Source organism: Oncorhynchus gorbuscha, linkage group LG16, assembly GCF_021184085.1.
Source record: "Oncorhynchus gorbuscha isolate QuinsamMale2020 ecotype Even-year linkage group LG16, OgorEven_v1.0, whole genome shotgun sequence".
Taxonomy (NCBI): domain Eukaryota; kingdom Metazoa; phylum Chordata; class Actinopteri; order Salmoniformes; family Salmonidae; genus Oncorhynchus; species Oncorhynchus gorbuscha.
Genome location: NC_060188.1, coordinates 8,408,898 through 8,422,315, shown reverse-complemented (window position 1 = coordinate 8,422,315; position 13,418 = coordinate 8,408,898). Strand labels below are relative to the sequence as shown.

The window sequence follows — 13,418 nt, the reverse complement described above, 5'->3', positions numbered from 1 at the left end:
AGCTTAGGCTGCTGCTGAGGCTGGACGCGTTCCTCTCCTTTGTCTTGGTGTCAGACACTTTAATAAGATTAGAACCAGCAATAACACCTTCATTGTTTTTTTAACAGCCCTCAGTCCCTACCCAGACAGAACCATCTGCAAAGCCAGTGGCTGGCTCTTCCATGGCCAAGGCTCCTAAGTGCTTTTAGGGTCAGAAACTTTGGGTATGTTCCCCGCAGGAACGGAGACAAAGGGCGACGTTACTCACAGGTACCTAAAGCGATGGGTTTGGATTGGACTGTGGCCCTGCAGCATGGTTTTCGTGCAATTCGTGCCATTCACCGGGGGATAAAGCACAGCGCTACTTAGCTGTTGCACAAATGCACATACAACATTGTAAACCCACTGTAAAAAGAGAAAAAGGCAGGAATGGAAAACCATTTCAGGCACATTCTAAGCCCGCTGTGTATTTCTGAGGGCTGGTACATCACAGTGGGAAACAGGTGCTGTACTGGTCACAGTTTCAAGGAGATAACCAGGTATTACTGCATCGCTAAACTCTTAGAATAAAATGTGCTAACTAGAAACTTAAAGGGTTCTTTGGCTTTACCCATATGAGAACCCATTTTGGTTCCAGGTAGAACCCTTTACACAGAGGGTTCTACATGGAACCCAAAAGAGTTCTACCTGGAACCAAAAAGAGTTCTCCTATGGGGACAGCCGAAGAACCCTTTTGTATAGCTTGGTCACAGGTCATTTTCTGGTGGATAAAAATCATAGAATTAGATGCTGATTCAAAAGTCAGTGTAGGCAGTGAAGCCCTTGACCGAGGCAGGCTTTGACCAGCCCTTGACCGAGGCAGGCTTTGACCAGCCCTTGACCGAGACAGGCTTTGACCAGCCCTTGACCGAGGCAGGCTTTGACCAGCCCTTGACCGAGGCAGGCTTTGACCAGCCCTTGACCGAGGCAGTCTTTGACCAGCCCTTGACCGAGACAGGCTTTGACCAGCCCTTGACCGAGGCAGGCTTTGACCAGCCCTTGACCGAGGCAGGCTTTGACCAGCCCTTGACCGAGGCAGTCTTTGACCAGCCCTTAACCGAGGCAGGCTTTGACCAGCCCTTGACCGAGGCAGGCTTTGACCAGCCCTTGACTGAGGCAGTCTTTGACCATCCCTTGACCGAGGCAGTCTTTGACCAGCCCTTGACCGAGGCAGTCTTTGACCAGCCCTTGACCGAGGCAGTCTTTGACCAGCCCTTGACCGAGGCAGTCTTTGACCAGCCCTTAATCGAGGCAGTCCTTGACCAGCTTCATTTTGATTAACAACACATCCCCATATCCCCATCTGTCAGACTGCAACTCAAAGATGCCAATTATTGGAGGTTTGGTTGAACTGAACTAATTGTTCTTGATTGTATGCTAATCTATCCTTTGTCCTGTGACTCAGTATTCTATAAATTCTATTCACTATCTAATATTGTCCTGGCAAATGTGTAAAATGTTCCCGTATTTGAGAGGGCAGGGTGGCGAGAAGGGAATCTAGGTAGGAACAGATTAAGAACAGATTCAGTTTCAGATTTAGGTGTTTTCTCAGAATGACAGATCACATCACACATCACCCCATCTGGACCTTATTGGCTTGAGTTGACCAAGGCAAGAGGGCTTTGTGTGGTGGTTGTGATTGTATTGCTGGTTACAAATCACACTATGTCAACCTGTGAAATAACGCAATTTGGGGAATTTTGAAATATTGTCTAGTTCACTTAGCTGGTTTTCAGTGAGCTACATTTCATTATGTTTATGGCTCTCAGCCTTACTTGTAGATTGATGGAGTACTGCCAGCAACAAGGGAAAGACAGTACGAGAAAACACCTCACACCCCTGTTTATTTTAACAGGAAATAAAATCCTTTGTAAGAACACCAAAACACACAGGAACTTATAGAATATTTATGTGACTGTTTTATTATCATGTCTCCATACTGTGAAATTGCGTGGGTTTGGATAAGATTATATAAGTGATCAAAAAAACATTGTGCTTGTTTTGGACAAGGTTCAGAGAGGCTGCAAAGTCCTCACAGAAGGTCAAAAGGACTGTTTGCAGACAAGACATATAGGCTGAATGCAAGGAGGGTGTCAGAGTGCTTGGAGGGGGTTCTCTGGAAATCCTTATTCAATATGTGACATGTTTTCAAGCCTTCATGTGTCAGCATTGGTGGGAATGTTGGGGTCTCAACCTCCCAGGGGTGAGGGCTGGAGGGGGAGGCTGGGGGTGAGGCTGGGGGTGAGGAGGCATCAAACCGTCTGAATGCATGTTGTGAGAAAAGGGATCACTTATTACTGTTGCTCAGATTATGGTAGTGTGTGTCTGTGTGTGTGTCTATAAGTGTGTGTGCACTTGCGCGCGTTAGTGTGTTAGCTTGTGTTTTAGTGTGTGTGTGTGTGTGTGTGTGTGTGTGTGTGTGTGTGTGTGTGTGTGTGTGTGTGTGTGTGTGTGTGTGTGTGTGTGTGTGTGTGTGTGTGTGTGTGTGTGCGCAAGCGTTCACAAACTTTGTATATGCACATGTATGAGTGTGTTTGTGGAATATATGAATGTGTGTGCATACATGTGTGGAATCTGTATGTGTGTGTTTATGTGTGTGAGCAGCAGGTTGCTAGTCTGCCAGTGTGCCTGGTCAGTGGGTCAGTGAGGGCTCTGACTGAAGTTAGAGCTGCAGGGGCCTGGGCCTCTTAGACACAGCAGGGACTCCACTTGGAAGGAGACTGGATGCAGAGAGACTGATGTAGATTTACACATGCATACAGACCACTCAATCCATGTCCCATAGAATGTTGGGTTGACAGCTATGGGAAAGATCCTGTTGTACCTCTGTGTGTGAACATCATGGACCCTCTCTCTTTCAGAACTAACCACAGGACGGCTCATAGTAATGGCTGGAAAGGAATACATGGAATGGTATTGAACACATCAAACATATGGTTTCCATGTGTTTGATTCCATTCCATTTACTCCATTCCAGCCATTGTTATGTGGCGTCCTCCCCTCAGCAGCCTCCCGTGGAACTAATGTTCAGAACAGTGATAGTAGATGGGCTGAGAGGTCTCGGAAAATGGAAATTAGGCAGAAAGGGAGTTGTTCTTAAGGTAGGCTGTTCCTTTGTGACACGTCAAAACATTGTGTACTCATTTCTTCATTGAGTCCTCTGTTGACTGTTTATAACGTGTCATGCCAATGTTCTGTCAGTGTTATACAGGTCTTATGACAGAGGATCAAGGTGTTGCTGATGTTTCCATAATCATGAGGCATATTCGTCAGTGGCCGAGTAGGGAGATGTGTGAGAGTTCAATACAAACCTTTGACCCCAGGATGACAAGCAGAGTTGGGGAGTAACTGGTTACATGTAAATTACATGTAATCTGATTACATAAAAAAACTGTAATCAATTATGTTACAAGCAAAAATATTCGTAATCAGATTGCAGATACTTTAGAAAAAAATAGATGATTGCTTCTTGGATTACTTAAAAATTAAGAGAGGATGTTTGTGAAAACAAATACATTATGCCATCTATCTGTTTTCTCAATGATATTCAATTCAGCATTGAAAAAGGAGCAAGTTTAAGTTTGTTGCAGCTGAGGGAGTCTGGCCACACGTCAGAGACGACTATGATGACACACCAAATGCATTTGATGGATCATTTTTGTCTTCTTCTAATGCCTCTTAAAGGGAAAGTAATCCAAAAGTAGCTGAAAGTAATCAGATTATGTTACTGAGTTTGGGTAGTCCAAAAGTTAAGTTGCTGATTAAAATGTTGGACAGGTAACGAGTAACTGTAACTGATTACATTTAGAAAGTAACTTACCCAAGCTTGGTGACAAAATACTGTGTCTGTGAAGAATATCACTGGGTATGGTGCCATCCCCAGGAGACCCATAGTGTGACCCATTCACACTGTACATACAGTATAGTACGACCTACAATAGTCATCATAATTTAGTCAGTGCTTATATATGTCCTATTTCACACATGTACAAGTGTGTTTTATATGCATGTGTGAATAAGAAATGTGTTTTGCATATCACAACCCTTTGAATAGGAAATGTGTTTTGCATATCGCAACTCTCCCTGAGACACCCTTGGAGAGTGGGGAAAACCATTGTCTATGGCGACCCTGGAGCATTTTAGGGTTAAGTCCCTTGTTCAAGAGCACATCCCTTGTCGGCTCCGGGATTTGAACTAACGACCTTTCGGTTAGTGGCCCAATGCGCTAACTGCTAGGCTACATTCCACCGAGTATCATATAACCTACAGTAGTAGGAGAGAAGTCTCAGAGCAAAGATCTCCAATAATTCCACCCTTGCCGTATTATGGAGGTATTAAGCTCATTCCACATGGTTTTACTGATTCATCTCTGAAGATGTAAACTCACTCCTGGGAAAGGTTGAACAAAGCACTATGCAACGTGTTCAATAAGGCCATATTGATCCAGATGGTTAACTGTTTAGATATTATTATCCAAATATCTAAATGTGTATCAACACAAGAGTAAATATTGTGTTAATATAAAAATACTTGTATCAGTATGAATATAATTAGTTTTTATGTTACCACAGTATGTTTTCCACATTTACAGTGCTGCATAGTGGGCTACAATGATGGTGGTTCAACTATTTACACAAAGGGGGAAAAGGTGTCAACACGCGCCTTGCGCACCACACGCGCACAGCACAGGTATTTTGCCGGAGGTCCCTGCTCGAGCCTGCTGCTGCTACGGACTTTTTAATATGTTCATCAGAACTGTAACTCGCCTGGGATTTGCTGTCGGGGTAGACTAGCCACTGTAATTCATGTAGTTAGATTTTAAGTAATAGGGTTCAAATACCACCTAATCTCTCCAGACTATTAAACGTTGACCAGCGGACTGACGGAGTTCTTCACTGCAGCAACACTCCGCACTGACCACACGTCTTCCTGACCGTTTAATCACATTTTACTTTACATTTCAACTTAATTTCTCCCTTTGGCTTTGTCATTTATGACCATTTAATAGTTTTGCACTCATCGGGAAAATTTGCTAACTTCGTCGCTCCTCGGATCTTGATTTATTTCTTCGGGATCCTTGTGAAAGTCCCGTTACGCGCTGGATATGTGGTGGATGTTGTTTCCTCGATGGATCTGGTTTCTCTTTGGACAGTGCTACGTCTTGCTCCTGATCATAGACAGCTGTGTGAGGGTGAAAGCGATGCCAATGTCCATGCCCAACAAAGTGGTGTACTCTCACGCGGGCATGTGCCCCAACGAGATGAACCCCAACCTGTGGGTGGACGCCATGAGCACCTGTATGCGCGAGTGCGAGTTGGACCGGGTGAGTTTCTGGGATCAGTTTTCCTCGCGGGATGGAGACAAATGGGGGACACTTTATTCTGTCAAAAGTTTCTCTACATAAAGTTTCTGCAATTAAATTCATGGAATGAAAGGTGGAGATAAGTGGGACATGCGCACTGCGCACTGTTTTTGGCCAAATTCAATTGTGACCACATTGCCTCTGTTGTTTATTTCTGAATTTCTCTTTGAATTAGATTGAATATCTCCTCAATCAGATACTTGTTCATAGACTACAGATTTTGGAAATAGCAGACACTGGTGTATATGCCCACAATATTACCTTTGTTGTCAACAGATTGTTCACCTAGACAGCTCAGTATTCAAACCAGCAACCTTTCAGTTACTGACCCAACACTCTTAACCGCTAGGCTACCTGACCATACCTTTCAGTTACTGACCCAACACTCTTAACCGCTAGGCTACCTGACCATACCAGTTACTGACCCAACACTCTTAACCGCTAGGCTACCTGACCATACCAGTTACTGACCCAACACTCTTAACCGCAAGGTTACCTGACCATACCAGTTACTGACCCAACACTCTTAACCGCTAGGCTACCTGACCATACCAGTTACTGACCCAACACTCTTAACCACTAGGCTACCTGACCATACCAGTTACTGACCCAACACTCTTAACCGCTAGGCTACCTGACCATACCTTTCAGTTACTGACCCAACACTCTTAACCGCTAGGCTACCTGACCATACCAGTTACTGACCCACCACTCTTAACCGCTAGGCTACCTGACCATACCAGTTACTGACCCAACACTCTTAACCGCTAGGCTACCTGACCATACCAGTTACTGACCCAACACTCTTAACCGCTAGGCTACCTGACCATACCAGTTACTGACCCAACACTCTTAACCGCTAGGCTACCTGACCATACCATTTACTGACCCAACACTCTTAACCGCTAGGCTACCTGACCATACCAGTTACTGACCCAACACTCTTAACCGCTAGGCTACCTTACCATACCAGTTACTGAACCAACACTCTTAACCGCTAGGCTACCTGACCATACCAGTTACTGACCCAACACTCTTAACCTCTAGGCTACCTGACCATACCAGTTACTGACCCAACACTCTTAACCGCTAGGCTAGCTGCCACCCATGACTATTGAGTCTAATAACTTTTATTACTCTGCATTATGTGATATTGAGAAGTAAGCATGTAAAATGTATAGCCTACAATACCAACCTCACATTGCATAGTATTGTTTCATTACATTAGAAAGTGCATCACTCTCAAGTTCCTTAACATCCTATATGTTCCCTGAGTGCATAATGAACTGAAACATGCTGATCCTAACAGAACACCTCCCATGTATCCCCTATCACCCCCAAGGACTGTGAAAACTTTGAGAAATGCTGCAACAACGTGTGTGGGAACAAGAGCTGTGTGGCGGCGCGCTACATGGACATTAAGGGCAAGAAGGGGCCGGTTGGCATGCCAAAAGGGGTCAAGTGTGACAAGTTCATGTGTACGCAGCAGGGCTCCGAGTGTGACATCTGGGAGGGCCAGCCCGTGTGTAAGTGCCGGGACCGCTGTGAGAGAGAGCCCCACTTCACATGTGCCTCAGACGGTATGACCTACTACAACAAGTGTTACATGGATGCAGAGGCCTGCTCCAAGGGCATCTCTATCTCTGTGGTCACCTGCAGGTAAACAGGAAACATCTATGTATAGACTCCCATATTAATCACATGTTAATAGAAAAGTTCTGAATAGACTGCGGTGTTTACTGTTTTGTTGTGCTATGACTGCTTTGTTATGTTGATATCCATCTCTATGGTAACAGGAACTGAAAATTAATAGATGGGATTCTGAATGATAACTGTAGACATACTAACCCTATATTTCTGTATTTGTATGAGATCTGTATTCCTCTGTAGTTACACAGGAGTAATGCTCACTCAAACTAGCGTTTCACTTAGCTTTTGTTTAATGCATTTGAGTTTCTTGTACCAACCTTTGTCTATCACACACCCAGCTCAAGGTGGATTACATTACTGTGGTAAATAATCTATTCTTCTCTCTCTGACATCACCTCTGCAGGTACCACCTCACCTGGCCAAACACCAGCCCGTTGCCCATGGAGACCACCCTGCGGCCAACCACTGCCCTCTTGGAGACCACCCCCCCGGCTGACATCCATCCTCCAATGATGCTCAGCAACCCCACTCAGCAGGCTGTGTTCGTGGGCGAGACAGCCAGCTTCCTGTGCGAAGTGTCAGGTAAGCCCAGTCCGGAGGTGACCTGGGAGAAGCAGCTGGAGGGCAAGGAGAACACAGTGATGAGGCCCAATCACGTGCAGGGGAACGTAGTGGTCACCAACATCGGCCAGCTGGTCATCTACAATGCCCAGCAACAGGACGCCGGCATCTACACCTGCACGGCCAAGAACCTGGGGGGGGCTGTGACCTCCCACTACCCACTGTCGGTGATCCAGAGAGACACGGGCCGGAAGGAGGGTGAGGTAGGGAATGCCACCAACCCATTCCCATTCCCCGCCGAAGAGTGCCTGAAGGGGCCGGACAGTGACGACTGTGGGGAGGAGAGCATAAGCTGGTACTACGAAGCCAAGAGAAACAATTGCTTCACCTTCACCTACAGCCAGTGCAACAAGAACCGCAACCACTTTGACAGCTACGAGACATGCATGTTGTCATGCGGGGCAGAGCTGTCGGCTCCCTGCTCTCTCCCCAGCCTGCAGGGACCCTGTAAGGCCTACGAGCCCCGCTGGGCCTACAGCAGCACCCTCAAACAGTGCCAGTCCTTCATCTGGGGCGGCTGTGGAGGCAATGAAAACAACTTTGAATCCAAAGAGGCCTGCGAGGAGATGTGTCCTTTTCCGAAGAACCATAACTGTAAGATGTGTAAACCGCGGGGCAAGATGGTGACCAGCTTCTGCAAGAGCGACTTCATCATCCTGGGGCGCGTGACAGAGTTGCCTGAAGAACAGGACTCGGGCCACGCCCTGATCACCGTGGAGGAGATCCTAAAGGACGAGAAAATGGGCCTCAAGTTCTTCGGCCAGGAACCCTTGGAGGTGACCTTGATGAACATGGACTGGAACTGCCCGTGCCCCAACATCACCATGGCCAACGGGCAGCTCATCATCATGGGAGATGTCCACAACGGCATGGCCGTGCTGCAGCCCGACAGCTTTGTGGGGAGCTCCACCGCACGCAGGGTCAGGAAGCTCCGAGAGGTCATTCACAAGAAGACCTGTGATTTTCTCAAAGAGTTCCCAACAAACCAGTAGTTACTCTCTGAGAGATCCCCCAGTATCCTGTACAAGAGCTGTCTATATCAAGAAAAGCAAACTGGTTCTAGCATCCAGTAGTAGCTATTGTCTGAGATTTCCCCACTATCCAGTAGGGAAGATATCAAGAAGAGTAGACTGGGACTTTGTCAAAGTTTCTTACCATTCAGTAGCCGGATGATGGCTTTTGTTGATTATTGCTTTCTCCTTCTCCTAAAGGTGGGGACTGAACCAATACCTTAACACTGATCCGACAAGCTGTTTCCCTACCCATGACCTTCTCTTTAGTTTCCACAGAAGACACATTTTGTATGCATTTTGTCATATTTTCCACTGGCTATCTCCTTCACTCAGATGTTCTCCATATACAGTAGATATCTAGAAGATCCATGACTTTCTCAGATGACGGCTGCTGTTAGCTGATTCCAGATTCTCGTCTCTCTCCTTCACTCTGAAGTTTGGACATTAAGTGTTGGGGCTCCTCTGTACTATGGAAATGGCTGGAGGTACCTGTATATTTAAAACAACGACAGATTTATACTTTGTGTGGATTCACTTTCTGAAAGGAGAGCTAATTGTCCGTATATAGTACTGTAGTGGTGACTTATATCAAGCGCTTACCTTGGAAATATTTTAGTTAAACTAAAATGGCTCTTTGAATAATATTTTAAATTCAAATATTTTATCTTGGTATGAATGTACTAATGCCTGACAGATAGCTAAACTCTGCCTTGGTTAATATGAATGTTATATTATGTTGACTTAAAGTATCTATGGTATCCTGAAAGAGACATTTTGTAATATATATTCTGAGTGCTTGAGCTCACGATAATGTCATGTAAAGCTCATGGATCAAACAAGTCATTTGATTCCACTAGAAACCACTTTGTAGTCCATGATTGCTGATACAGTATATGAACTTCTGTTCTTAACATCCTATTTATTTTTTATCCCCTCCTTTTAGAGATACACCCAATTCAATAATGGACAGACTTATGTTATTTTGTAAATCAAAATGATAAAGATGTTCATAACACAATGGTAAAGAAATAAAAATGACACTTTGAAAGAATATCCACTTCTTATCTCTGTGTTGCGCTATGCTTTTATACCTGTAAAATGACTGATAGCAGGTGTCTGTCTGTCTGTCTGTCTGTCTGTCTGTCTGTCTGTCTGTCTGTCTGTCTGTCTGTCTGTCTGTCTGTCTGTCTGTCTGTCTGTCTGTCTGTCTGTCTGTCTGTCTGTCTGTCTGTCTGTCTGTCTGTCTGTCTGTCTGTCTGTCTGTCTGTCTGTCTGTCTGTCTGTCTGTCTGTCTGTCTGTCTGTCTGTCTGTCTGTCTGTCTGTCTGTCTGTCTGTCTGTCTGTCTGTCTGTCTGTCTGTCTGTCTGTCTGTCTGTCTGTCTGTCTGTCTGTCTGTCTGTCTGTCTGTCTGTCTGTCTGTCTGTCTGTCTGTCTGTCTGTCTGTCTGCCTGTCTGTCTGTCTGTCTGTCTGTCTGACTGTCTGACTGTCTGTCTGTGTGTATTTGTATGTTCACAGGCAAGCGTAATTGTGCATGTGTGAGTGTCATTCTCTAGTTTAAACCAGCCCCCTATCTTCCTCCACCCCCTTTCCTCATCCCCCCCTTCACATGGAGGGCCAAGTTTGGCATTAAATCTGGAGCAGGTCACATTCCAGCCCAGCTGTGAAGGGCTGCTGAGCCCAGGGGGACGGAGAAGAGAGCAGCCTGGCCGGCCTTGTGTTGTGTCTGGGTCTGGCTGGGACCTCCATCCTCCACCCACCACCCACTGGCCCTCAGATCTTTCATGTGTGAGGGACTGACGGAAGGGGGGAGGAGAGGGGGAGGAAAGGATGTAGGCCATCTCTCTCTCACCCTCGGCTGGACACATCTGCGTAAAGGGGCTATGCTGAGGGGGGAGAGGGGGAAGTGAGGGGTTAGATGAAGGGGCCGTAACGGGAAAGCAAAGTGGAGTTGGGATGGAGTGATGCATGCTCTCTCTCTCCATCAGATGGGCACCCTGCAGCCTGTCTCTCTATCTCTCTCTCTCTCTCTCTCTCTCTCTCTCTCTCTCTCTCTCTCTCTCTCTCTCTCTCTCTCTCTCTCTCTCTCTCTCTCTCTCTCTCTCTCTCTCATCAGATGGGCACCCTGCAGCCTCTCTCTCTCTCTCTCTCTCTCTCTCTCTCTCTCTCTCTCTCTCTCTCTCTCTCTCTCTCTCTCTCTCTCTCTCTCTCTCTCTCTCTCTCTCTCTCTCTCTCTCTCTCTCTCTCTCTCTCTCTCTCTCTCTCCATCAGATGGGCACCCTGCAGTCTGTCTCTCTCTCATCTCAGCGCTCCCTCTCCAGCCACGCTCTGACCCGACGCGGGGGGAGGTGGTAGGCCCACAGACTGGGCTGTGTTTAAAGCTGAATTTGAACTTTTGACTTGGCTGGCTGGGCTGAAGCCAGGGCTGGAGGCTGGGAGTTGGGACTGGGGTAAAGGGAAAGGGCTAGAGCTAGGATGTAGGGCTGGAGATAAGGCTTAGGTTGGGGTAAAAGGCTGGAGCTGGTCCCTGGGCTAGGGTTTAAAGCTAGTAGTCTGGGGTTAGGGTCTGGAGCTGGTCCCTGGGCTAGGGTATAAAGCTAGTAGTCTGGGGTTAGGGTCTGGAGCTGGTCTCTGGGCTAGGGTATAAAGCTAGTAGTCTGGGGTTAGGGTCTGGAGCTGGTCCCTGGGCTAGGGTATACAGCTAGTAGTCTGGGGTTAGGGTCTGGAGCTGGTCCCTGGGCTAGGGTATACAGCTAGTAGTCTGGGGTTAGGGTCTGGAGCTGGGGTTGTAGCTGGGGGCTGGAGTTGGGGTTACGGCTGGGGCTGGAGTTGGGGTTACTGGGGGCTGGAGTTGGGGTTACGGCTGGGGGCTGGAGTTGGGGTTACGGCTGGGGGCTGGAGTTGGGGTTACGGCTGGGGGCTGGAGTTGGGGTTACGGCTGGGGGCTGGAGTTGGGGTTATGGCTGGGGGCTGGAGTTGGGGTTACGGCTGGGGGCTGGAGTTGGGGTTAGGGTTGGGACTGGGGTAGGTAGGTACTAGTTGTGTTGGGGCTTGATCTGAGGCTGACACTGTGTGACTGGGACTAGATCAGAAAGAGGGACAGGGAAATAAACGATAAAGAGTCAAGAAGGTTTTCCCAGGGAGGGCCCCTCAGGCCCACACACAGCACAGGGCCGACCCCTGACCCCCTAAGCTGCTAATGAAAAAGAGGCCAGGGAGGAAAAGACCACTTTCATTATGGGCTGTTGACAAGTGTTACGTACGGAACTAGTCAGGACCTAGACAGAGATGTCAGGCTCAAGTTCACTTTGAACCCACAGACCAAACAGACCATAATAACACAAGCTCTGCTTAGAGGCACACACATCTCTTGGTAGCCATGGAAACAAAATCATGGCAAACACATTTCTGGCAATAGATTATTTTCAAGATGAATGCATTCAAACTAGGCTAGTCTTATATGCTCTGATGAGAACCTCTCTGATTTAAGCCTGAAGATGCTTTACACATTATTTGAGTCATTCCTTAATATACAGATCATATTTATTGTGTTTGGGTATAGGCTACAGTTTTTTAAAAAGTAACACTGTAATGCAGTTTTTTAAATCTGCTTCATTCTAGGTAGAAACACTGACCTCTGTTGATGATTTAGAGGATGTACATGTCAGGGACACGACACAACTGCTACAAGTGTTACAATGTGCTTCACTCATCTTTTACCAATCACATCCAACCTGGATCATCTGATGATTCTTAAACCAAAGGATTTCGACCATGACTCATGCTATCAAAGGATATTCAAATGGATCCTTCTGTCATAATTGCTCAGTCAGAAGAAATTGCGAGGTAACATGCAATGATGTCATAGCAATGATATGAAGCAATGGATCTCTGAAATCCTGGCCAAATCATAATAATGACGATGATAGCAGAAAACCTGCTCTGGATCCCCCTAGCAGAGTCCAGTTTAACGTATTAGCCATTGCAGTTAGCCCAGAACACACACACCGTTAGAGAATGAGAGAGTGATAGAGAGCGAGAAGAATATAGAGATAGAGATGGAGAAGCAATAGACAGAACCAGAGAGGGAGAGGGAGGGAGAGAGAGAGAAAAATAAAATGAGAGAGATAGAGAGGTGTGGAGGGGTGAGAGAGAGGGAGAGAGAGTGTGGAGGGGTGAGAGAGAGGGAGAGAGAGTGTGACCCACTTCCGGTGCAGGTGTTTGATCTTGGTTGACACTGAGCACACAGCAGGAATGACTATCAACACACGTAGCTGACTGAGATGGCCTCCAAAACAGAGCAGCACTCCACAACACTGAGATCAGACATCTCTGTCTCTCTCACACTCTCTTATTGATGGATGTGGTGATAAAAATACATCTCTATAGCTAGTTGGACTTTGAGGAAATCTATGCCCTTTCGGTTCGGTGCCTCTTTCAGTGTAAATTGTTTTCTTGCATTGCGATCGGACATTGTGAGCTGTGATACAGCCATGCCAACTGGTAATGAGTCCTCTTGTCCACTTGATGGCAGTATAATAATCTATCCTTAGGCTATTAAATACTGTTCTCACACACAGGACCAAAAGTCAAAACAGCTGCATCAGTTTTCCTGAACATCGTGTTCTCCTCAGATATTTACTATACTATCACAACATACAATATGCAAGCAGTCCATCTACCGGTATGTTATTGATTTACATGTCCTGAACTATGCTTAGGAATACTGTCCTGTACACAATTGTTTCTCTTATTT

The 13,418-nt window shown here is 46.4% G+C and overlaps 1 protein-coding gene across 1 annotated transcript; it reads left to right on the top strand.

Moving 5' to 3' along the window:
• Window positions 1-4,734: 4,734 nt before the first annotated feature.
• On the top strand, window positions 4,735-9,715 carry wfikkn2a (info WAP, follistatin/kazal, immunoglobulin, kunitz and netrin domain containing 2a). Its single transcript, XM_046303813.1, has 3 exons — window positions 4,735-5,341; window positions 6,723-7,039; window positions 7,434-9,715. Exons 1-3 carry the CDS (start codon window positions 5,123-5,125, stop codon window positions 8,641-8,643), a joined length of 1,746 nt encoding a protein of 581 aa, XP_046159769.1. The 5' UTR covers window positions 4,735-5,122; the 3' UTR covers window positions 8,644-9,715.
• The last annotated feature ends 3,703 nt before the right edge of the window (window positions 9,716-13,418 follow it).

Coding starts and splice junctions, on each gene's coding strand:
- wfikkn2a (XM_046303813.1), top strand. CDS start 5,123: ATGTGGTGGATGTTGTTTCCTCGATGGATCTGGTTTCTCTTTGGACAG. Junction 5,342..6,722: donor GCGAGTGCGAGTTGGACCGG/GTGAGTTTCTGG, acceptor ATCACCCCCAAG/GACTGTGAAAACTTTGAGAA. Junction 7,040..7,433: donor ATCTCTGTGGTCACCTGCAG/GTAAACAGGAAA, acceptor TCACCTCTGCAG/GTACCACCTCACCTGGCCAA.